This window comes from Erythrolamprus reginae, chromosome 6 (assembly GCF_031021105.1).
Source record: "Erythrolamprus reginae isolate rEryReg1 chromosome 6, rEryReg1.hap1, whole genome shotgun sequence".
Classification (NCBI taxonomy): Eukaryota; Metazoa; Chordata; class Lepidosauria; order Squamata; family Dipsadidae; genus Erythrolamprus; species Erythrolamprus reginae.
In genome coordinates this window covers 67939966-67965408 of record NC_091955.1, presented here as the reverse complement: position 1 = coordinate 67965408, position 25443 = coordinate 67939966, and the positions used below count along the sequence as shown (strand labels likewise).

At 42.2% G+C, this 25443-nt stretch overlaps 1 protein-coding gene across 2 annotated transcripts in view; it reads right to left on the bottom strand.

Moving 5' to 3' along the window:
* CARD10 (caspase recruitment domain family member 10) overlaps positions 1-24956 on the bottom strand; it is a 73634-nt gene extending 48678 nt beyond the window's left edge. Inside the window, exons 1-7 of one of the 2 annotated variants that reach the window (XM_070756167.1) lie at positions 24514-24956; positions 23298-23442; positions 21826-21963; positions 13722-13940; positions 10381-10518; positions 7996-8321; positions 3246-3425 (exon numbers count right to left, since the gene is read on the bottom strand). In XM_070756167.1, coding sequence (XP_070612268.1) covers positions 3246-3425; positions 7996-8321; positions 10381-10518; positions 13722-13940; positions 21826-21880 — 918 coding nt within the window. In that variant the 5' untranslated portion in view covers positions 21881-21963; positions 23298-23442; positions 24514-24956. The remainder of the gene's footprint in view (positions 1-3245; positions 3426-7995; positions 8322-10380; positions 10519-13721; positions 13941-21825; positions 21964-23297; positions 23443-24513) is intronic. The other variant, XM_070756168.1, reaches the window with a different exon arrangement.
* Positions 24957-25443: the final 487 nt, after the last annotated feature.

Genomic DNA, 25443 nt, shown 5'->3' with positions numbered 1-25443 from the left:
ATGTCAAATGAATGTTGGAATTGTAAAATAAATAAGGGATTTTTTACAATCTGTGATGGACATGTGATAAAGCAAAAAAACTTGGGAGCATGATTCATATTTCACTACAGAAAATTTTGAAAATGGAGATAAAATTGAAACCAGGACTTTTTATCTTGGGTTTAATAGAAAAAGAATTGGGAGGAAAATGGAACTTTGTTATTATATATGTTGACCTCAGCAAGACTACTGTACGTACAAAAATAGAAGGACCATGGATGAATATTGTAGAAGTTGATGGAGTTGGCGGAAATGGCAAAACTGACTACTTTGATTAAAGAAAAGAATATAAGTATTTTTGTTTACACATGGAAACTGCTTCTGAACTTCATGTTTGACTGGAAAGGAATGAAAATTTTACTTTGGGCTTTACTGATTAGACTGATAGATCTTTATAGAAATGGCTTGTTTGTATTATGAAAAAGCGAAAATCGTGATTTGATGGTAATGCCTTATTTTACTGTAAAAGAGAATTCAAAAGTCCTTTTTAAAATTTCTTATCTTTCCTCACTTCTCGTTTCCTTCCCCCTCGCCCTCCCTGCTTTTCTATTTACTTTTTCTTTTGTAGTTTAGAATACTTTATAATTCAATAAAAAATGTTGACTGGAAAAACTATATGATTAAAAAATTAAAAGGATTTGTGGAAAAGGAAGAATTTTAAATCAAAATATACTGTATTGAACTAACATTCACCAAAACTAAAACAAATTAGAGTAAGTTGTGCATCATGAGATAACTTATGTAAATAACGAAATAATTGGAATCCATAATACACGATAGTTTTAAACCATAAATTCAAAGAAAACTTCAAAACTATGTATTTATATTCATATATTCCAGAATAAAAATAGGGGTTATTTGGTAACCCAGATATAACAGGCTGTTTACATCTCTCAAACAGCTGAGAATCACAGCTGTTCATACCACCCACTGATATTTTAGCAGCATCTAAGCCAGTGCTAGAGGCCCTCTTTTTAAAATATATTTTATTTTTAGCACTCTAACTCAGGTTCGGATCCAGCACGACTGTAAGAATGAACACAACTCTCATGCAATACGTCGTGTGTTTGGCTGGGTGGCAAGTCTTACACTTATTATAAAAGACTACTTTGTACTGAAGACACTCAAGGAAAAACACTTGTCAATGTTGTGATGAGGTAATTTAGAAGGGAACAAAGACTGTGATTCACAAAAATACAAGGCATTGCTGGAAAGAAAGAAATAGCCTTGCTGGCATTTGCCCTTGTTTATGGTCTACACATAAAATCACACATAATAATAATAATAATAATAATAATAATAATAATAATAATAATTTATTAGATTTGTATGCCGCCCCTCTCCGAAGACTCTAGTTTAGTGTAACTAGTTTAGTGTTTGCCAGTCAGATGCCCTCTAATTATATTGGACTACCATCTGTATATTTACATTCCAACTGGAACAACAGTAATAGAAGTATAGTACAGTGGTACCTCTACTTAATAACTTAATTCGTGCTGTGATCAGGTTCTTAAGTAGAAACATTCTTAAGTAGAAGCAATTTTTCCCATAGGAATCAATGTAAAAGCAAATAATGTGTGCAAACCCATTAGGAAGGAAATAAAAGCTCAGAATTTGGGTGGGTGCAGGAGGAGGACTGTCGCTGCTGAAGGAAGAAGGGGAGGGGAGGGAATCAAAAAAATCCAAAACTGTAAGGCTTAAAAAAAAAAAGAGGGACTCTGAGGTGGCGAGGAGGAGCATGCGCCTCCAATACACCCGGCGCGAGTCTGCCTCCCATATACTGGCTGCTGCTGCTACCTGCTGCCTCTTCCTTCCCATGCTGAAGGGCTCCCCTCTCTCCTCTTACTCGCTCGCTTTGTAGCTGCCTTTCCTTCGCTGTAGTGACTCCCTGGCTGCCCAGAGCGAAGGGAGCGTTTCTTTTCTCTGGGCGCTGGCAGAGGTTTATTCCCTGTCTAAGTGCCCAGAGAAAGGAAAATGCTTTGTTCGCTCTGGACTGCCAAAGCCTCCTTAACCACCACCAAAAGGCTCCTCTGGCAGCCCAGATGGCCGGGATTAAAGTCAGAATGGCAGGAAACTGGCCGGGCCTTCGTGCCACTCTCAAAATTCCTGGGAATTTTTTCTGAGCTCGGGTTCTTAAGTAGAAAATGGTTCTTAAGTCGAGGCAAAAAAATTTGAACATCCGGTTCTTATCTAGAAAAGTTCTTAAGTAGAGGCATTCTTAAGTAGAGGTACCACTGTACTAGTAGAAAAATCATCATCATCAATATCATTTTTGCCATTGTCTATCCATTGTAGGGTGAATGTCTCTTCCACATGCTTCCAACTAATACAGTCCTGAGCTTTCTTTTGCCAATTGTGCCCACAATACTTACTGATGTCATAGATCCATCTTATTTTATATCTCTGTTATGGATGCTTTTTATCAATTGAGATCCATTCTATGACTGCCTTGGTCTACCTGCCATCATTTGGTCTTGCTGTGTGACCAGTCCATTTCCATTTCAATTATAATAGTAAAGTCTTTATCACTTGGTTTTAAGGAGAAAAAATAGCAGTCCTGGTACCAGCAGACTGGATTCATACATCCCACCAAAATGATTGTTTTATTTGTATGAATGCTATGGCTTGCAAAGCAATGTTTATGGACTTACATGTGATATCTGAATCAATTGTTTACTTGTTGTTTACTAAACAAACCACAGCTAAAACAAATAAAGTTAGTGAAGTAGCTACCAAATCCTAAGCCCAGGATGAAATTCTAAAACATAAATTTTAATTATATGCAGATTAAATGGGTTTTCCTTTAAAGTCCTCAGCAGCCTTCCCTGACATCTGAGTTCCAAACATATAAATCAATGCACAAATTACCTCAAGCCTATTTAAGTTTGTTACTTGAAGAATTGTGTGAAATCCAAAACTTCTCAAAGGCACCAAGTAGGAAATCTGAACAATACAATGAAGAACTTTGGAAGGTCCATAGCTGGAATCTCAGGACAGACCATCAAATAATGAGAGCATTTATGCCACATGATACTCTGAATTACAACGTTTGGGTTACTCTGCAACCAAATAATTTTTTATAGATCAAGGTTGCTCTTTCAGATGCTGTCCTAGTTTAAATACAAAAATTACTCCATACAGGAGAAGGTTCTGAGGAGAGAATGCTTCTATGGATTACTCTCAAATCCACATTTTTCAGAATGTACCTGCATCACATTCTGTAACTCCTGAAGCGAAGCAATTAACCTCTGGTTCTCACTTTGCAAATCAGAAATGTCAGTAAATCCATGATCCTCCATCTCTTGCTGAGGAGCCAGTAATGTTTGTCTCTTCAATAAGGAGCGCTCTTCTTCCATACCAGTGACCTTGCACTTCAATTGATCTATCTGAAATTTGGAAGAGATAAAAGACTATTACAGCACTCCTTTAATTACAGCAAAAGAGAAACATGTAGTTTACATTTACCGGTACTATATGGAGCTTCATTTTGATCAGGAGATTAATCAAAATTAAGTCCTACATAAAACTTTTTAATGGTTCAGATTCAGAATCAATATTGTAGTAAAAAGAAAGGAGTAAATTGGAGTATAGGTCTCATACAATATGCCCTATTTCTGAATGTAATGGTAGATTTATGGATTGGGAAGCCAATCATTTAATGGACACCTGCTCAAAAACATTTAAAATAACAGATTAAAAAATCCAGAAAATTAGACATGACTTCTCCAATTTTATTTCCTCCAGCTAGACTTCAACTCTCATCATGTCTGGCCAACACATCCAACCATGTTCACTGGCACAGGATGTTGGACATTGTTATACAACCTGATTGGTGACAACAAATTTGAGGAAGGCAGAATAGTGGATTTAGAAAATTTCTAATCTAAACACATATATAGATTTAAAGTTAAAGTTTCCAGCATAAAGAGGAAACAGACATGCCTATTAATCATGGTGAAATTCAAGTAACCAAGGGTTTGTCTAATACATTCTGTCAAGTATCTGCAGTGAAAACATTATTTAAAATGGGAACCTGACATCTATTTTATACCTCTACCTGCTTTTCAATAGCCTCAAATGTAATCTAACCTGGGATTCATCTGAAGAGTCTACTGAACTCTAGAGCAAATTCTAGTGATTGGCACTTCAAATGAATCCCAGGGTTGCATTTAATTTGAAGCAATTCTAAGACTGCTGAAAGCAGCTAAAGGAAAGACACAAGGGTAATCTAGTTAAACCCACATTTTAGACCAGCATGGACAATGTTTGGTAGTAGCTGTTCTGCCGGCTTCTAGTACAAGCCTCCGATGAAAAGGAAATTGGTTCAAAACTGACACGCACACTCAGTAGAAGTCCAGTAAATGTTTTTTATCTCAACAAAAGAGAAGCAAAACTTCCTTTTAGAATTCAAAGAGATTTCTTTTATAAACAAGGCAGTAATGGATTACAGTCCGATAACAAGGCAAGCAATAAATCAGCAATAAACCAGTACTATGCAGTTCGGCACAAATACTGTTTGTTCCAGACGTGGCAAAAACTTACAAGGATTTCTTTTCTCAAACTCCGTGACTCCCAACAACTACGATCAGATAATCTCCACGCTGCTCAGCCCACACCCTGCCAATTTAACAGCTGCTATAATTACTGGAGCCCCACCCAACCACAGGTGGATTCTCTATCGCCTGTAATATTTCTTCAATTGGTCTCTTCTCTGCATAACTCTGCGCATGCGTGGGTCTAGCAATTCCTCATCTGAATCTACTGAAGATAATGGAGATTGGCTTCCTGGGCTGTCTGCCAAGCAGCCCTCTTCCAAGTCACCCCCACCTTCTTCTTCTTCCGAGGAAACTTCACTACCTGACTCTGTCGGCAATAAAACAGGCCTATGACATGTTGATGTTTCCCCTGCATCCACCTCCACATTCCTTGGGGCAGGAGCTGGGCCAGAGCCAACCACAACAGTAGCAAAGTGGAAGAAAAGCCATACAAAAAGTAAAATTGTTGGGTTGCATCACACACATAAGCAGGGTTGAGATTTTTCCTTTTTTCTGCTTAAGTGAAAATTATGCTTTTTTAACACTGTTATCTTAAGATTTATGCTGTCAGGTTTCCATGTCTTTCCCATTAAAAAATGGCCAAAAGAAATCATGCCTCCAATTTTGGGAATCATGCCAGAAAATTCAACAGTGTTTTCAAAATGATTTTAGGAGTTACAATTAAAAAAAATGTTTTAACCAATCAAGCATTTAACAACCAAGTATTATTATAGAGTGCTGAAATAATCAAAATCCCTAGCAAATCTTGAAATACCCAGAATAATGTATATGCAGTATTTCACAGCAGATAAATACATATAAATGCATTCTCAAAATTCATCCTATATTTCAGGGAAATAGAGTTAATATGAAAAGGATGCCCCACCCCAATTATAACTTGTTTAATTTGCTCAAATAGTTCTGCCATGGTCTATAAAATAATCCCTTCCACGAGCAACTTTCAAGCTTAGATCTAACTAAAAAAGGCCAAGTCTGCCACTATCTATCATTTTTACAGCATCATCAATATGCATGCGGCTTTGAACAGTAAAATAGTAGGTAGTGCCTTATTCTTCAGGGACATAATATAATTGAGAAAAGGGGGAAATAATAAATATCTGACACCATATTATTAAATGCAATTATAATTTACACATATCCCTAGATGAATTATAATCTGGAGGGTCAACATAAGGCCAAGTAAAAGAGGCAAACAAAAAGCCCAGAATTTTATGATGCGAAAGGAAAAACTAAATGGCTGTCTAGAATTGCTGCTATACCTGGAGTTCATAGGTTACTTGTAGGGGCCTTGCCTTGCATGCAATATGATATATCCACTTAAAAAGATCAAGACCCAAAAGATACGCAAAACCCCTGCATCAGACCCCTGACCACCACTGCCAATCAGAATAGGCTATAATGGACTACAAAAGAACATAAGAAGAGCCACGCTGAATCAGTCCAAAGCCCATCGAGTCCAGCATTCTGTGTCACACAGTAACCCACCAATTGTACATGGGGATCTTGAGCAGAAAGAGAAGGCAACACCCTCCCTTTCCCTTGACACCCCCCCCCCCCAACAAATGGTACCCAAGGGAATCCTGCCTGCCTCAACCAACACTTGGCAGCACTTGGACATCCGTTTCAATAACCACTAACTAAACAGATCAATAGCCTGACCTAGAATAAGGCAATTTCTTTTTACTTTTATTGATGTCTGGAAAAGAAGATCTATTCTATTCTATTCTATTCTATTCTAATATTGTAAGTATTTTGATCTTATTCTTTCTCACCTTTCCCCATCTGTTGTCTTTGTGTGACTTGTTTTTTAAACAGACTATTGCTAACAGAATGTGGACAGTGATTTTGGGAGGCAGTTTAGCTAAAGAGTGGCAAAAATGTTTCAGAGACATAAATGGTAACTTGAGAATCCCATCACCAAGGGACAAAGATTATGCTTGGAAATTAGTTTTTTTGTCTAAGGTGATTAGGTATTTTGCAATTGCATGAATACCTGCTGATCATACAACAGATCTAGCAGAAGTGCACACTTACACCAAACATAAAAACTGTTAGTATAGAGTAAATTTTAAACTATATTTATAAATCATGTTTTTGCTATCAACATCTCTAACATTCATAACATAAGTGCCAAACATATTTGTTCAGCCACTGATTCTGCTAAGTTCTAAAACTATCATCTACAGTATCTTCCCTAAATAAATAATAAAAAAGACACCAGCAATGTCAAACTATGGGATTTCCTAGCTAAGAGGGGTCACAGACATAAAGGAAAGTTATGCTGAACAGAACCTTACGAGAGAAAAAACCTAGGGCAGAAAGGAAAGGACGGCAGTAAACTCAGTAGAGAACAGAATAAGAAAGGGACAGGTGAAGGTGAAAATGCCTCCACATGACCAATGTAATGAAAACCTAAGGGACAAGAGAAGTAATTTTATACCAGACACAGCATAAAGTGCCAAGACATTGGAAGCAAGATGGACTGATTTTCTGGTACTTTTTTCATAATTCCTTTTTACTAGGATTACATTTACCCAAATACAGTGGTACCTCTACCTAAGAACACCTCTACTTATTAACTTTTCTAGGAACCGGGTGTTCAAGATTTTTTTTGCCTCTTCTCAAGAACCATTTTCCACTTACAAACCCGAGCCTCCAAAACTGTAACCGGAAAAGGCAGGGAGAAGCCTCCGTGGGGCCTCTCTAGGAATCTCCTGAGAGGAAACAGGGCCAGAAAAGGCAGGGAGAAGCCTCTGTGGGGCCTCTCTAGGAATTTCCTGGGAGGAAACAGGGCCGGAAAAGGTGGGGAGAAGCCTCTGTGGGGCCTCTCTAGGAATCTCCTGAGAGGAAACAGGGCCGGAAAAGGTGGGGAGAAGCCTCTGTGGGACTTCTCTAGGAATCTCCTGGGAGGAAATAGGGCCGGAAAAGGTGGGGAGAAGCCTCTGTGCGACCTCTCTAGGAATCTCCTGGGAGGAAATAGGGCCGGAAAAGGTGGGGAGAAGCTTCTGTGGGGCCTCTCTAGGAATCTCCTGAGAGGAAACAGGGCCGGAAAAGGTGGGGAGAAGCCTCTGTGGGACCTCTCTAGGAATCTCCTGGGAGGAAATAGGGGCCGGAAAAGGTGGGGAGAAGCCTCTGTGTGACCTCTCTAGGAATCTCCTGGGAGGAAACAGGGCCTCCACCCTCCCCAATTGCACACATTGTTTTCTTTTATATTGTTTCCTATGGGGAAAATTGCTTCTTCTTACAAACCTTTCTACTTAAGAACCTGGTCACGGAACAAATTAAGTTTGTAGGTTGAGGTACCACTGTACTCTTTTAGTAACAAAATAAACTTCAATCAAGAGAAGAGAGCTTGCTTTATTTCGAACACAATTCCACTGTATTGAATTGCTCACCATACCCCAAGTTGCAGATCCCTACTCCTTAAGACAGCAGTGTTCTTCTCTTCACACAGTTGTGCATAGCGCATGGCCAGCAAATAATTTTCATCCTTCAGCCTCAGCAGCTCCAGGCTGTTGGTGTCCCACTCTGCCTGGAACTTCTGCCAATGTTCTTGCACTTTCTGTAACCCCTGGAGCTGGTGCTTCAGCTGGCTACATTCCTTTTCCAAGCCTTGGTTTTTTATCTGAAGCTGTTGTTCTTTGGCCAGGTGCTCCTTTCGTTGGGCCCTCACCTTCTTCACCTCCATCATCAGGAACTGAGTCAGGCCTTCAGGACCTTCCTCATCTGGAAAAGGAACAGATCAGTGATGGCAAATATTTTTTTTTCCCCTTGGGTGCCGAAAGTGTATGTTGCACATGCATGAGTGCCCACACCTATAATTCAATGCTGCCCCACCACCCATGTATGTGTGCATGATCCACTCACACTCCTCCAATTCCTGACTTTGGGTGGGCTCAGTAGGTCCATTTTTTGCCCTCCCCAAGCTCCTGAGGCTTCTCTAGAGCCTGGGGAGGGTAAAAATGTCCTCTCCTGCTCCCCAGAGGCTGAAAATGTCCTCCCACAGCCTCCATATCAGCCAAAAATCAGCTGGCTAATGGGCCCATGCGTGCTGGAGCTGAGCTAAGGCAACGGCTCATGTGCCAGCAGATGTGGCTCCACATGCCACCTGTGGCACACATGCCATAGGTTCACCATCACTGGAATAGATTACCAAATTAGTGCCACGAGTAGACAAAATGCTAGGAGTCATCAGCCAGAACACTTCATATGTAATTCCCACAATAAGCCAACTTGTCAAACATCTACTTAATTTGCAAGCACTTAATATGTTTCTAAACATGCATGCATGCTTAAAATTTGGCAGCAATTATCACTGCAAGCACACAGCAACACACTTAGCTTCATAAAGTGCAAACTACCACTTGTTCATGGTAAAACTGTTCTATAGAAAATCTTAAGTATTGGACACTTCTGGCTAACAAAATTCCTTTACTCAAATCTATATTAATGTTTTCCTGAGAATTGCACTAGATTCTCTGTGAGGCTTTATTTATTGTTACAAACCTCTTTCTAATATGGAGATGTTTCTCTAATGCATACCTATTATGTACATATTTTGCATTCAGAAAACACAAACTGTATAATCACATGGCAATTTATAAAAATGCAAGCAGAGTGGATTATTTTAAGAATAAGTGAGCACAAACTGTATATTTTGGTTTTATTTTGGCAAGAGAGCTGTTCAAATAAAAATAACATTTGTTCACAGATAACAGTGTTAAGACAATATAGGAGTTTATTTACATACAGCAGCAAAAGATAGATCAGGGGAAGCGGCAGAAAAAAGGCAAGAGTTAATCAATATACAGAAACATAATCTTGGTATCATGAAGCATTCTACAGTACTACCCTAAATAGATGATATCATCCATAAACAAAAGACAACACAGACAAATTTAAGCTTCCTGCTATTTTCCTGGTAGGGTAGTTCTAAAAAATATCCATGTGGCTATTTATATTTCTTCAAATCTCAAAAGCAGATTGTTTTGATGACCAATAAAAGGCCAGTTTTACAGCATCTCATCTTCTAAATCAGGGGTCCCCAACCACCGGGCCGCGGACCAGTACCGGGCCGCGGGGCATGTTGCACCGGTCCGTGGAGTCAGCAGCTGCCAGTCCTCCTGCCGCCGCCCCCTCCCTCCAGTGCTTCATCTCCCGCTGGGAAAGAGGCCTCGGGAGGCAGGTTCTGCCGGCCACAGGGCGATGGACGGGACAGAGGGGCGGGAAGGACCGGGAGGCTCAAGCCTCTTTTGGCTTCTGCCGTGGCACGCCTTTGCGTTTTTGGCTGGGGGGGGAGGCAGGAGGGCCGGCCTGACCCCCTCCCTCCAGCGCTTCACCTGCCGCCGGGCAAGAGGGTTTGGGAGGCAGGTTCTGCCGGCCACAGGGCGATGGCGGGAAAGAGGGGCGGGAAGGACCAGCACCCCCATGCTTAATCCCGCCCCCAACCACACCCCTTTCCGCCACCACCGGGCCATAGAAAAATTGCCTTGCTGAAACTGGTCCCTGGTGGAAAAAACGTTGGGGACCACTGTTCTAAATGATAACCACTTTATGTAAAGAAGGCATTCAAAACAGAACAAAAAATGACAACTGTAGAAATTTCAGTACAATACAGGCCAAGCAATCTCACATAAAATTCTCCACCAGCAGAAAGCTTATTAAAGCATCCATTTATGCATACATACAAACTATATCTCAAGAGCTTTGCAGGCTCTCCTTCTTTCAAAGTAGAACCAACCTTTTCTAAATCTGACTAAATATCGTGTTGCTTACAATCTCTTACCCAAAATTATAGAGCAACGCTGAACAGGTTGTTTTCCTGTTAGTCGGGTGAAATGTTCAGGATAATAGAACTCCAAGGACTCTAAGAATGCCTCATAGCCTCGCTTCCCTCGCCTTCGAAGCATGTCCATTAGGAGTCCTGCAGAGATTTTTTTTAAAAAAAATCACACGGATAGGATATAAATGAGTAGCAAACAGAATCCTAGATTTGGTGATTGCATATCACATAAATAGTGATGGGCGAACCGAACCCGCACTATTCAGGTCCGTATGGTTTTTTTTTTACATGAAAGGACCGCCCTTTGCTTGCAGCGCTGCTGCAGTGTCCTTTTTCGTAAAAATAACAATGTTTATTTTTACGTGAAGACCTCCCTTTGAAGGAGCTGGGGAATCCCTCCCACGAAGGGATTCCGGGGGCGGAGCTTTGATGTCACCGGCAGGTTGTTAAGGATGCCAAGGTGATCACTTCCTGGATTCCATGGAATCTAGGAAGTGATCACCTTGGCGTCCTTAGCAACCTGCCGGTGATGTCAAAGCTCCGCCCCCGGAATCTCTTCATGGGAGGGATTCCCCGTTTGGGTTCGGCCAAATTTTGCATAAAGTTCGTCCAAACTTGCCGAACCCGAACACTGTTGGGTTCACCCATCACTACATGTGAAGCCATCACGTGCTTAACTCTGGCTCATTAAATAAACCATAATTGAATAAATAACAATTAGCTGGATTTACAATCACACTAAATCATAAATTAGGATTTAATAGAGCCGGGGTGGCGCAGCAGGTAGAGTGCTGTACTGCAGGCCACTGAAGCTGACTGTGGATCTGTAGGTTAGCGGTTCAAATCTCATCACCGGCTCAAGAATGACTCAGCCTTCCCTCCTTCTGAGGTGGGTAAAATGAGGATCTGGATTGTGGGGGCAATATGCTGGCTCTGTTAAAAAGTGCTATTACTAACATGTTGTATGCCAATCAATCAATCAATCAATCAATACAGGAGCCTATTCTGTTCTAGAAATATAAAGCCCAAATTGTAAAATAGTCCACTTGGTCTAACCTTTATAAAAACAGGAATGGCCTTTTAAATTCACTGGATGTTGAGAGCCAAGTCAAAACACCACGATTTAGGGAAATTCCTTAGGTCTTATGTAAGGCAAAGCATAAAATAAACCGTAATCTATTCTCTAAAAAATACAGATACAGTGGTACCTCTATTTACGAACTTAATTCATTCTGTGACCAGGTTCTTAAGTAGAAAAGTTTGTAAGAAGAAGCAATTTTTCCCATAGGAATCAATGTAAAAGCAAATAATGCGTGCGATTGGGTAAACCACAGGGAGGGTGGAGGCACTGTTTCCTCTCAGGAGATTCCTAGAGAGGCCCCATGAAGGCTTCTCCTCGCCTTTTCCAGCCCTGTTTCCTCCCAGGAGATTCCTAGAGAGGCCCCCCGGAGGCTTCTCCTCACTTTTTCTGGCCCTGTTTCCTCCCAGGAGATTCCTAGAGAGGCCCCACGGAAGCTTCTCCTCACCTTTTCTGGCCCTGTTTCCTCCCAGGAGATTCCTAGAGAGGCCCCACAGTGGCTTCTCATTCCTTTTTCCAGTTACAGTTTCAGAGGCTTGGGTTTGTACGTGGAAAATGGTTCTTGAGGAGAGACAAAAAAATATTGAACACCCAGTTCTTATCTAGAAAAGTTTGTAGATAGAGGTACCATTGCAGTTTTCAAGTTATGACCCAAATGGAGTCTGCCCATCAATGGTTTATTATTGATGTAATTTTGCTGAAAACTAGCAGTAAATGTGGTTATTCATTTAATGACACAGCTACTTGACAACCAACTGTAGATTTGTTGTCAGGCATGGGGGAACTGAGATATAATTTATGTATGGTATGTTTGTATGTATGTCTGCTTAATAATGGGTTTTTTTAAATATTTTAAATTGTAAATTATTAGATTTGTCATGAACTGTTTTATTGTGTTGTGAGCCGCCCCGAGTCTACGGAGAGGGGCGGCATACAAATCTAATAAATAAATAAACAAACAAACAAACAAACAAACAAATACAGTGATCCCCCGATCATTGCGAGGGTTCCGTTCCAGGACCCCCCGCAACGAGCGGGTTTTCGCGAAGTAGCGCTGCGGAAGTAAAAACACCATCTGCGCATGCGCAGATGGTGTTTTTACTTCCGCGGTGCTAGCGAGGAGCCGAAGATTGGGGTTCCTGGGAAGGGGACTCATTGGAAAGCGGCGCGGCTGTTTTAAAACGTCGCCGCCGGCATGGGCGGCTTCCTAGCAGTCCCCGGACCCCCAACCCGGGTTTGGGGGGCTGCTAGGAAGCCGCCCATGCCGGCGGCGACATTTTAAAACAGCCGCGCCGCTTTCCAATGAGTCCCGAAGACAAACGCGGAAGTTTGACGTTTGTCTTTGGGACTCATTGGAAAGCGGCGCGGCTGTTTTAAAAACGTCGCCGCCGGCATGGGCGGCTTGCCAGCACACACACCCCCCGAACCCGGGGGGGCCGGGCGAGCAGCGAGCGAACGGCGGGTGGCCGGGCGAAGGACGAGCGAGCGGCAAAGGGTGGGCGAGCGGGTGCTGGGGAGGGCTTCTCGCCCTCCCGCCAGCAAGAGGGGGAGCGAACGGCGTGGGCGGGCGAAGGGCGGGCGAGCGGCAGCGAGGAGTTTGCGTGGGCGGTGGGGAAACTCCTCGCTGATGCCCGCCGCTCGCCCTCCCGCCAGCAAGAGGGGGAAGACCCAGGGAAGCCGCCCAGCAGCTGATCTGCCCGGCGCTATCTACGCATGCGTGCCCATAGAAAAAAAGGGCACACATGCGCAGATGGTGTTTTGACTTCCGGGTTGAAAAATCGCAAATTAGCCTGTTCGCAATGGTCGGGAACGCAATAACCGGGGGATCACTGTAAATAAATAAATAAACTGTAGATTTAAGTCAATTGTCTTGCTATGGTCAACTGACTAATTGATAAAGGTATACAATATTATACCATTAGCGTGCTCCATCGCCATTAACAAGCAAAGGAAATTAAAAACTATCAATAACAGATATTAAACAGAAATTAAAAACATAGAAGGTGGCTTTTGTTTTTCTTTTGGCTGGGCTTCAGTTAGACTTCAGTTCCGTAAAGCCTTAAGGTAAAGAAGCTGCTGGGTTACATGGAACTTTGGTCTGCTGTATCATGGCTTTTTTAAGGTACCACAGAGTCACGATGGAATCCCTTGAGCAGGCCCTTCCTTTCATGCAAGAACCAACTAGCTCTCTGTATTGTACTTTAAAACGGAAAAAAAGAGACTTTACACTGATTTCTCCTCCATGCAAATTCCAAATATCCTTCACCTGTTCGATTGCTCCTACATGGGAACCGATAGGCACTCAGCACTTCCTCTTCATCCTGCTCATCTATCACACGACATTGGCGCAAGTAGGGCGTCAGCTTTTCTGGATTCAAAGAGCGAGTTAGTTGGTGTCGCACACTCTCAATCTTCTCCCACAAAGCTTCCTCTTCTTCCTCTTCTTCAGAAAGACTTTGGACTTGGTTGATGCTATCTTCAGGCCCTATGAACACATATTGAGTAGTACTGAAATTAAGGACATTTATTTCCTCAGGTGCTTTTAAAGTTTGGGGATTGGATTTTTCACATCATTTTAATGTATACTGAAAGTTAAAGTGGGGGTTTCAAACTTCTGCACAGAAATGGAACCGGCCTAGGGGTGTTCTTTATTGGGAGGCTGAGCACCACAAATTATATTTATTTTAACATTCTGTGCAGCTTACAATATTCAATAAACACATTAAAAATCATAATTATTAACAATCAAAGCGTCAAAACTATAGAAAACTAAGCAAAAGTTTAAAAAGAGTAGATGAAGGAATGTTAATAATATTAACATTAATATTAACTGTAGGTTAGCGGTTCAAATCTCATCACTGGCTCAATGTTGACTCAGCCTTCCATCCTTCCAAGGTGGGTAAAATGAGGACCCAGATTGTGCAGGCAATATGCTGGCTCTGTTAAAAAAAAGTGCTATTGCTAACATGTTGTAAGCTGCCCTGAGTCTAAGGAGAAGGGCGGCATTAAAAAATCAAATAAATAAATAGCAGAACCACCACACTAGTCCAATTATCCCTGGAGTTCCCAGGCCTGCTGACACAATCAAATCTTCAGAAAGGTCAGAAAAGAGACCAACCCAGCGAAGGGCTGCAAAAAATTTTGCTACCACACTGTGGGTGTGGCTTATTGTGTGGGTATGGCTTGATGACCATGTGACTGGGTAGGAGTGGCTTGCCGGCCATGTGATCAGGTGAGAGTGGATTGAAAATCATGTGACCGGTGGTGGCTTAAAGATCATGTGACTGGGTGGGAGTGGCTTACCAACCAAGATAAGTTTTCAAAAAGATGCATGGACTCTTTTTCAGTTGATTAAGTCACATTATTTGAATCGCCACGAAAAGGACAAATGATAGACAGCATTATTTGTTGAGGAGCACAGTAACATTTTAAGGTTTTGTACTGAACCCACAGGTTTAGGCAACTAGCTCAATTTTCTATAAAAGTTCAGTTCTAGATAATGATTAAAATGATTAAAGCGTTTATGGGTAAAAACATGCTATTTAATTATTTCCTATTTTAAAAGTAATTAAGGACCATATTAAGGTGCTAGAGAAGGAAGGACAATAAGAAAAACTATTAAGTATTCAATAAATAGTGCATAAACTTACTATCCCCATTGTGTCCCCCACCCCGTGGGTGCAGCAGCCCAACCTAACCTCAGAGGGCAGAATGTGAGGGCTGCTGCATAAGGCCCATTAAATGTAACTCCCTAGACCAGTGATTTTCAACCTTTTTTGAGACGCGGCACATTTTTTATATTTACAAAATCCTGGGGCACACCACCAACCAAAATGACACAAAATGACACTCTAAGACACTCTCCTCTCTTTTTCCATCCCTGTCTGCTCCCCCCCTTGTGTGTGTGTGTGTGTGTATACACTCTTGAACCATTTCCAAAACCAAGTGAGGGCTGGGGTTTTTTTCTCTATTATTCTTTGGGTGCTTTTTATCATATGCTTTAAATCAAGAGTCACTTCTCTCTCTCTCTCTTTTGTTTCTCTCTCTTTCCTGTCATTCTCTGCCTCAATCATTTTCTCATTTCTCTTTTTTCCTCCCCTTTTTGCTCATTTCTCTCTCTCTCTCTCTCCCTTCCTCTCCTTTTCTCTCTCTCTCTTGCTTTCTTTCTCTCGCACTCTTTCTTTCTTTCTTTCTCTCTCTCTCTCTCTGCTCTCAGCAAAAAGTTGCAAAACTGGAACCTGAGCTTCTTTCTTCACGGCACACCTGACCATGTCTTGCAGCACACTAGTGTGCCGTGGCACACTGGTTGAAAAACACTGCCCTAGACTATAGAACCTGTAACATGCCCTCTCTGCTGGATCTGGTGAGATGGGCATATGAATCAGAATCAGAATAACTGAGTTGGAAGGGACCTTGGAGGTCTTCTAGTCTAACCCTCTGCTTAGCCAGGAAACCCTGTACCAATTCAGACAAATGGCTTTCCAATATCTTCTTAAAAATTTTCAGTGTTGGAGCACTCACATGAAGTGTGGGCAAGGTGGGCCCTCAGATAACCCCATACCAAGACCTACATTCTGCATGAACACAGAATTAAATTTGAGAGCGGTGTCTTGGGGAGTTTTGTTTGTTTTTTAAAATTATAAAATTCTTATTTTAAGGTACACGGAATAATAGGGGCCATGCACAAACTCAAGAAAAGATGTAGCTGTTTTAATGTGTTCCAAGCATGTGCTATCTGTCTACCTACAAAATCTTTAAATCACAATTCGCCTTTCAAATGCAAATCCCTGCACAGAATTATGCATTATACATAATAATTTTCCTATGCTTTCCATCTCAAAATGACAAGAACTACTAATGTCAGAAATAGCTCCAAGGGTTGTAAAAAGGAAAGTCAGGGACCACATCTAGCATGGTCGGCAAGTTATGAACTCCTGCTTAAAAGAGGAAACAATTACCTGCAAATAAATACTATCAACAAGGATGACAAGGACATACAGCAAAAGGAATTCCAAATTATAATGCATTTCAGATGGCTGTGCAAGCTGGAGATTAGGAGAGTTTAATTGAAGGCATCTATTAAAATTACCAGATATATGAAGTCTTGGAAGTCCCTGACCAAACATCTAAATTTTGTCACTATATTTTTCTATTTTTAATCTACTTCAAAACCTATATTCATTATGAAACATTGAGTTCTTATTCCTGTCTTAAACATGGAATAATCTAAAAGCAGTTTAACAGATTAACAGATTTGGAAGGGACCTGGCAGGTCATCTAGTCCAATCGCCTGCCTAAGTGGGAGATCCTACACCCGCCTCTACCTAGGATCAAACTCCTGACTGTGAGGCAAGAGCTCGACCTGTAGGCCACAGCAGCTGGCCAGTTCTCTGGTTCAAGTGATTCATGCAATTTTCAGCCCTCAGTCAAATATGTGAAAATCTCTGTATCACCCAACTCTCCAAATCTAGTCTTACTCTCTTTCTTGTATCAAGCCATGATTTGCTGACTACAAACTACAATGTTAGCATTCATACAATTTGCTACACCAAATTTAGCACATCGAACAACAACAGAAGAAGCAAAAGGGCTAAAGTGGCATGCAGAAAGATAATACAGTAGTCCCTCGCTATACCGCGCTTCACCTACTGCGGCTTCACTTCGTCGCGGGTTTTCAAGAAATATTAATGAGAAAAATCATTTGCGGATCTTCACTGGTTCGCGGGTTTCTGAGGAAGTCGATCGGCAGATTTAAACAGCCCGCGGAACTCGATCGGCAGGTTTTCCAAAAAAAATATATCTAAAATTGTAAATACTGTATTTAAATACTGTATCTAAAATAAATACTGTGTGGGAAGGGTTTATAAACACTTAAAACAATGAAACCTTACCAAACAATTACAATATAAATACTTAAATAAGTACTATCAGTCGATAAATTCCCCATCGCGGATTTCACCTATCGCGGCCGGGTCTGGAACGTAACACCAGCGATAGGTGAGGTCTTACTGTAGTCATATGCTCTCACAATACTGCAATGCCACAGTGTGTTTTCAGATCTGACTCTGATTAACTGTAGCCTTGATTGTCTTTGATAGTAACCCTATACAAAATCCTCCCAACCAGGAATGAAATGCTCCCGGTTCGGAGCAGTTCCCGTATACAGGTAGCAGCTGCCGCTGTGTTTTGCCAAGCCAGTAGCGAGAGCTCGCTAGCCACACTTCTGAACCAGTCTACTGCTCGCAGCTCACTCGCCCTGACCTACCAGTCTCTGCACTGCAGCTTGCCTACCTGAAGCACTGTGCCCCTGATCTGGCTGCCAGGTAAGCCTGCGAAGTTGCAGCCTACCTAACTGCCCCTGCCCTCCCACCGTCCCAGCCTGCCTTGTGCATCTGTTCCTCAGCCAAGCAAGCAGAAAAAGAGACTCCCAAACCATCTGGGGTCCTTGCCCCTGCCCAAAATCAGCAGGCTTGCTTGCTTCTTGCCAGCCTGGAACTTTCTACCGTGTTTCCCCGAAAGTAAGACAGTGTCTTACTTTCTTTTTACCCCCAAAAGCCCCACTACGTCTTACTTTCGGGGTATGTCTTACATTGGAAAAAAATTGAAAGGGTCGCGTTCCTGAAGTCATCTCCCCAGAATCCAGAAGGGCAGCCGCGGGACAGGAGCCTCGTGAGCCCTTTTCCAAGTTCAACCTCAGGGCTCCAAGCGGCGTGCACGCGTGGAGCCACAGACGCGTGTCGGGGAAGCGTGTGTCTGGAGGGGAGGAGCCGCTCTGCGCAGTTGGGCAGCCCCACCTGCCTGCCGGAAAGGAGGCGGGCGAAGAAGGGTGCAGCTCCGGCCGCTCGCCTCGGAGCTGGTCGGCCTCGCTGGCCGCTTGCAGCCGAGCCTCGGCAGGACTCGGTTGCTGGGACGAGCGCCTTCGCTGCAAGCCGCCACCCGTTCGGCTCGCTTCAGACCAGCGCCGTCCTTCGCTTTGCCAAGCCGGGGAAGAGGCAGTGGCGCCACGGCGAGGCGAAGGCAAGGGGCGCGCGGGGAGCTTGGAAGCGACGTCATCGGGCTCCCCCCTGGCAATACCCCCGTGTTTCCCCGAAAGTAAGACATATGTCTTACTTTCGGGGTACGGCTTATATTAGCCAACCCCCCTGAAACCCCCGATACGTCTTACAATCGGGGGTGTCTTACTATCGGGGAAACAGGGTAGCTAGACTCAGTGCTGCATTTTTTAAAGAAAACCTGGGTTCATGGTGTGAACCTTGCAGCAGGTCATGGATGAACAACAGAGGAAGGGGGAGCAAAGTTAGGGAGCTATTGGCGGTCTCCCTTCTTCCGCCTCTTCCTGCCCCTCCCTCCAGCCTGTTTCTTCCAGACACCATTCCACTAACCGGCTTGCAAAGCAGCAAGTTGCTCTAAAGAGGCAGGGGGGAAGCAGGGGGAAGAGTGCTTCCCACTCCTCCCTTTCCACACAAGGGTTAGCCCCGAGAGGGAGAGACTTACTCTGTGAGCCACTCAGATGCTCTGTTCAAGCCAGAAGCTACTTTTCTGTGTGTGTGTGTGTGTGTGTGTGTGTGTGTATGAGAGAGAGAGAGAGAGAGAAAGAGGAGGAGAGAGAGAGAAAAGAAAAAGAGAGAAAAAAGGGAAAGGAAAGAAGGAGGGTAGGGTACGGTGGGATAGGGATCACAACTGAGCCCAAAATTTTGGTTGCTTAAGCAAGAGCATTGTAAAGTGAGTTTCACATTTTACAAGTTGTCACGCCTACCTGGTCACCTGATCACCAAGTCATGACCACCTGAAGCCACACCCACCTGACCTCAAGCCACACCCATAAAATAAACCACAGCACCATAGGGAAAATTTTCACCACTGCTCCCAATCCCAAGATAAAGCAGAATTCTACAAATTGAAACCCAGACCTATTTTAAAGTGAGAAACACTGACCTAATACAGTGGTTACCTCTACTTACAAACTTAATTCGTTCCGTGACCAGGTTTCTTCAGTAGAAAAGTTTGTAAGAAGAAGCAATTTTTCCCGTAGGAATCAATGTAAAAGCAAATAATGTGTGCGATTGGGGAAACCACAGGGAGGGTGGAGGCCTTATTTCCTCACAGGAGATTCCTAGAGAGGCCCCCCAGAGGCTTCTCCCTGCATTTTCCGGCCCTGTTTCCTCCCAGGAGATTCCTAGAGAGGCCCCATGGAGGCTTCTCCCTGCCTTTTCTGGTTACTGTTTCAGAGGCTCGGGTTTGTAAGTGGAAAATGGTTCTTGAGAAGAGGCAAAAAAATCTAATTTAGAAAAGTTTGTAAGTAGAGGCGTTTGTAGGTAGAGGTACCAATGAACATATTTATTAGAGACCATCGTTTATCCTAATCAAACAGAATGGGATTTTCCGGCCCTGTTTCCTCCCAGGAGATTCCTAGAGAGGCCCCATGGAGGCTTCTCCCTGCCTTTTCTGGTTACTGTTTCAGCGGCTCGGGTTTGTAAGTGGAAAATGGTTCTTGAGAAGAGGCAAAAAATTCTTATCTAGAAAAGTTCGTAAGTAGAGGCGTTTGTAGGTAGAGGTACCAATGAACATACTTATTAGAGACCATCGTTTATCCTAATCAAACAGAATGGGAGGGCATTTTAGAGCTCCAGATAGAAGGAAAATCCAGCTATTCAATAATGTGAAGGAGGCTTCAACAAGCAAACAACAGTATATAAATTATTCAAACAGATGTAAACAACGTGGCGCCCTTCAAATAATGCTAAACTACAATCCCAAAAGTCCTAACCATCACAGTCAATACGGAGAACCATATTGGGATCCATAGGTTCCCTCCGCCCTTCCTCCCAATATAAACCAACGTCCCTAATATTAAACAAACTACAATTATTATCTCCATTAAAAAAAGGCTTTACTTCAGGGAACAAAATTACTAGGAATGCATGCAGTCACTCCCTCAAAAAGGAGCGAAACTTCTAAGAACTTCCAAAGCAGCAAGATAAGCTGCTTGGTTGCCTGAGCAAGACTTCCTGCTGTTCTTCTATTCTCTCTTCAAGGAGTTTCCACAGCCTTCTCTAAAGCACTGAACAGTCAAGTAGAAGATTAGCATATCCAAAGTCTTCAAAGATATGGATCCAAATAGTTGCTTTTCTACCAAAAGCATTTTAGCAATTTCAGTGATAGCCAGCAGGAACGGGATACATTAAACAACTGTGGAAACAAAGGTCACTATTTGATTCTGAAGACTAACTGCCTTCCCTTAACAAAAGGATTTGGAATTTGACAAGTTACTGAAAACTCAAGGCAAATTACTAGGAAGCCCGTACGTTATGGAAGTTAGTTTAACAACTTTCTGAATAACCCATAACTGGTAGGTTCACACCACAGATGCAAAACCCAATTAACCACTTTTTGCCATAGCACAATGTGAGAATACATACTGTAATTCTCAGAATAAAGTTCATTGATACCACTAATCTCCTGGGAGAGGGGCAGCATATAAATCCAATGAATGAATGAATGAATGAATGAATGAATGAATGAATGAATGAATGAATGAATCTTCACAAAATTTCAAGTCTAAAAATTCCAATTAGAACAAGAAAGTATTGCAAAAAATTCAAGTTACCAATAGTGATGGGTGAACCTAACCCGCACAATTCAGGTTCGTACCGAATTTTGTGGTGTTCAATATGCCGAATACGAACCTGAAATTTTTTTCAATCTTCGGGCAAAGTTCGGGGTCGTGTTCGGCGTTTGGAGCTTTGATGTCACCGGCAGGTTGCTAAGGACGCCAAGGTGATCACTTCCTGGATTCCATGGAATCCAGGAAGTGATCACCTTGGCGTCCTTAGCAACCTGCCGGTGACGTCAAAGCTCCGCCCCCGGAATCTCTTCGTGGGAGGTGTTCCCCGTTCGGGTTCAAGTTCGGTTCGGGTTCGGATGAATTTTGGTAAAGTTCGTCCGAACTTGCCGAACCCGAACACCGTTGGGTTCATCCATCACTAGTTACCAACAAATACCACAGATCTTAAGCTACATTATAAAATGAAAAAAGCAATATTAAATGCTTTTACAGGAGTCTTGGTTCTACAGCACCTTTCCAAATTGACTACCACTCATGGTGAGGGGTTTATAGGAACTCTTTAGTTTAAAACATCTGGAGGATTTCAGGTTAGGGAAAAATTGGTTCATAGAAAGTTTAATTCTATAGCAGTACATTTTGTTTCCATTTTCATGGCAGTCTGGGTCAGCCAAACTATCTTGCTATAGAAATATTTTTTGATAAAAAGAAGCAACAGAGTGAAGATAAAATAATGTGGTCTGATCTGTTCGTGTCACACAAGCAATAAGACAAGACAGTGAAAAAGATAAATTCAAAGTATACAAACCAGCTTGCTCTGGGTCCAAAGAAACTGAGATGTTCCATTTGTGGGGAGAACCCATAGCTTGGAATTCTTGGTTTATCCCAATTGATTTAATTTCAATTCTGAGTAGTGGAAATGGAGCAATCAGAAAATGGAAGTAGGCTAGAAAAATCAATTATATGATACAGCATAAGAAAGCATCACATATTCATAGATTAAAATTAAATGTTTATCCCTTAGTCTGTCTCTCATAACAATGGATCCTAATAAGGCACTACATGGTAAATAAAGGGCCAAGGGCAGAAACACAGAAATTGCTAGGTCCCTATCAAATTATCTCTTTCCTGTATCTATCCCTTATACTCAGAATGGTTTATGGGTTTAATTATGGTTTGATTTTGGCTTACTATAATGACTGAACTTTCCCCTCCTGCTTTATTGTAAGCTAGATCATTGTGGCTTGTTTCAACAAATTATATAAATGTAGCTTAGCCACAGATATGGTCATTGTGGCTTGTTTCAACAAATTATATAAATGTAGCTTAGCCACAGATATGGTCTGGATTTACACATCTTATTAACACAGGTTTGTTTAATCAGATACAAAGTCATAATCCATAATGACTGGGACTTTACAATATACTAAGCTCAAACCACATTGTGAATTAGGCATTTCCATACAAGATCTTTGTGCTAGTTTATATTAGGGTCACAATTTATCCAATTTCATGATGTATGCTTCATCCTGGCCCCAAATCTACAGGTGGTTCAACTGATGTTTTGATGAAATGGCAGAATTTATAAGAAGTCTGCCCTGTCATCAACAAAAAAGCATCTTTTCCTATCTATTTTCTTTTAACCTACCACTTCCCCTTCTGGCCCCACAATAATGTAGTGTTCACATTTCAAGCTATGCAGTACTGAAGTTGCAGATCATCTTCAAATCAATTAGAATGGATGGAAAATGAAAATAGCACAATGACATATTTGTGTAGAGGTATTCATGGCATGATCTAGTTACACCAAAACACAATTGGGTTCTTGGAACTTTAACAACTGCTGGCTGATATTTACCCAATATTCAGACTGGACAAAGCCATTTATACCAAACTATTGCTTTAGAGCAGTGAAAATGTGTCCTATTCCTTTATGAGATAAATATGAGCAAGTTCAGGTGTTTAATTCTCCCAAGTCTAACTAAGATTAAGAGAAAGGTTCCAGAATTCTAAGGAAATGTTTTGAATCATCAATCCCAGACATGCAAACATATTGTTGATTCATAGCGCACATACATTCATCATATACGCATAGTTTCCTTGAGGCTATGTAGTTTCTGCATTACTAGACTGCATAAATCATGTTTCCATCCATATATAGAACTATATACTGTATCTATTCCTTGATGGGGGAAGAAAGTAAGAGATTCAAAATCACATTCATATAAAATTAAAACATTTAAAATAGCCATTAAGATTAGTTAATAGCCACTGCATTACCTTATTCGCTGTGCCAGCGATCCGAATAGTACTAAACCAAGTCTTCTTTTGAAAACCTTTTAAGTTTACACATTCTTCTCAGTGCCAGAATAAACATCTCTTGTCCATCATCCCTCTCAGGGAATTTGGAATATCCCCAATAAGTCTGAAAAAAATCACAATATCTTGTCTCAATATTACAATACTTGCCTTTTAACTGGTTTGCTAAATGCTGATGCTCCTTTTCATCTCCATATAGTTAAATATCCTTCTTCCCTTCCTTACCACACCTTTCTCTCTCTCTCCTGAACCTTGAATACTTACAAACACGTGGCTTGTACTTTGTTACGTATTATGAATCAATTATAAGAGAAAGGTTATGGATAATAAAGCTTTTACTCCACCTTAAATGCCCTTAGTTCTTCACATATAAACAATGGTCTAATTACAACACTGTGGGGACAATTTAAGAAATCCGAAATCACAGTTGGGTTTAAAGCTAAACCACCTAGGGGTAATCCCCAGAACCACGACCTAATGCCACAACTCAGATCTGCAGGTGTGAGAGAATTAAAATGAGACAACTCCTAGGAACAGGGCTACTCCTTCACAGCAATAACTGCAGACAAAACTCTCCATCTTCATGGGAGGGAGTGAAGGAGGGAGTGGGGGAGGGAATATCACTTTTACCCACTGTTTGTTGAATAAATTCCAATGGCTGGATTCTGCAAACATCATGACTTGGAGACAAAGGTAGAGCAAGCTTTCCCAAGCTATCATGGGCCTCATGCCCTAAGCCACTTGAGAAATATCACATAACTTGTGCTTATTCAAAGTTATCTTTGATAACAAAGTTATCAAAGTTATCAAATTAAACTAAATTAAATCTAGCACCATTTAGATCCACGGCTTCTTTTTGCAAAGAAATGGGGGGAAAGCGAGAGAAAGATAATAAAATAAAAGACAAATACCTGAGCTTTACATCCTTGGCCTTAGTTGTTGCAGTAAAGAGTTGGGTGCCTTATAAATCCAATAAATCTGATTGCCACCCTGAGTCCTCAGAGAAGAGTGGCATATAAATCCAATAAATTAAATTAAATTAAATTAAATTAAATTATTTTAAATTAAATTAAATTAAATTAAATTAATTAAATTCCATTTCGATCCATGGCTTCTTCTGGCAAAGAATTGGGGGGGGGGAGAAAGATAATAAAATAGAAGACAAATGTACCATCACCTGAGCTTTACATCCTTGGCCTTAGTTGCTGCAGGATTTGCTGACATCTGCTAAGCAGAAACAAAAGACGCCGGCAGCATCGGAAAAACGCGGGTTATTTTTTCCCCCCTATTCTTTCCCCCCCCCCTCATCACTCGGACCACGCGCTCCCTTCAAACTTCTCAGCCAATGGGCTAATAATAATTGCAGAGGGACAAAAACTCCCGAGCTGAACGGGGGGTGTCTTTCTTCGCCTTGCCTTCTCCTCCTCACTTACTCACTTCGCCTCCTACTCCTCCCCGCTTCAAGCCCGAGACGCGCACCTGACGGACGCACTCGACAGCCGCTTCCTCCCGGCCCAAAGAGGTGGGCGGAAAGGCGGGCAAAGAGGCAGGCGGGCAACTGAATGAAGCCTTCGAGGTGGCTTGAGCCCAAACAAGTCCCGGCAGCCCCTCGGCCTGCTCAGGAATGCGCGCGGCTGGATTCCATTCCCAGAGGGGGGAGAAGCTCATCCCCGGCGGGCGGGGACGGCAAATAAAAGGCGAAAAGAACTCGTGAGGCGGCCAGTAGCCTAGGCACCCTTAACCTAACTCTGTTGTGTATGTAGCAAGGGGCGGGCGGGGTGGCTAGGCTGGATTTCTTTTTCTTAATTGCACCTCCAGCGCTTTTCACGGGTTCCTTGCACATACACATTTACCCTCAACAGGTTAGCAGCCGTCGGTGGTTATTTGGGATCGCTGGCAAAGCCAAAAAGAGCCGAGAGGGTTTGTAGCCGGACTGGCAGCCGCGCTCGGCCACAAGGCGGTAGCACCTGGAGGGAATTCCCCCGTCGCTTGTGATTTAAGAGCTTTGTTTGGTAGCAAAAGCATTAGCGTTTAGGCCAGTGGTTCCCAACGTGGAGCCCACGCCCCACAGGGGAGCAACTGGATTTTTAATAGGGGCAATTGGAAC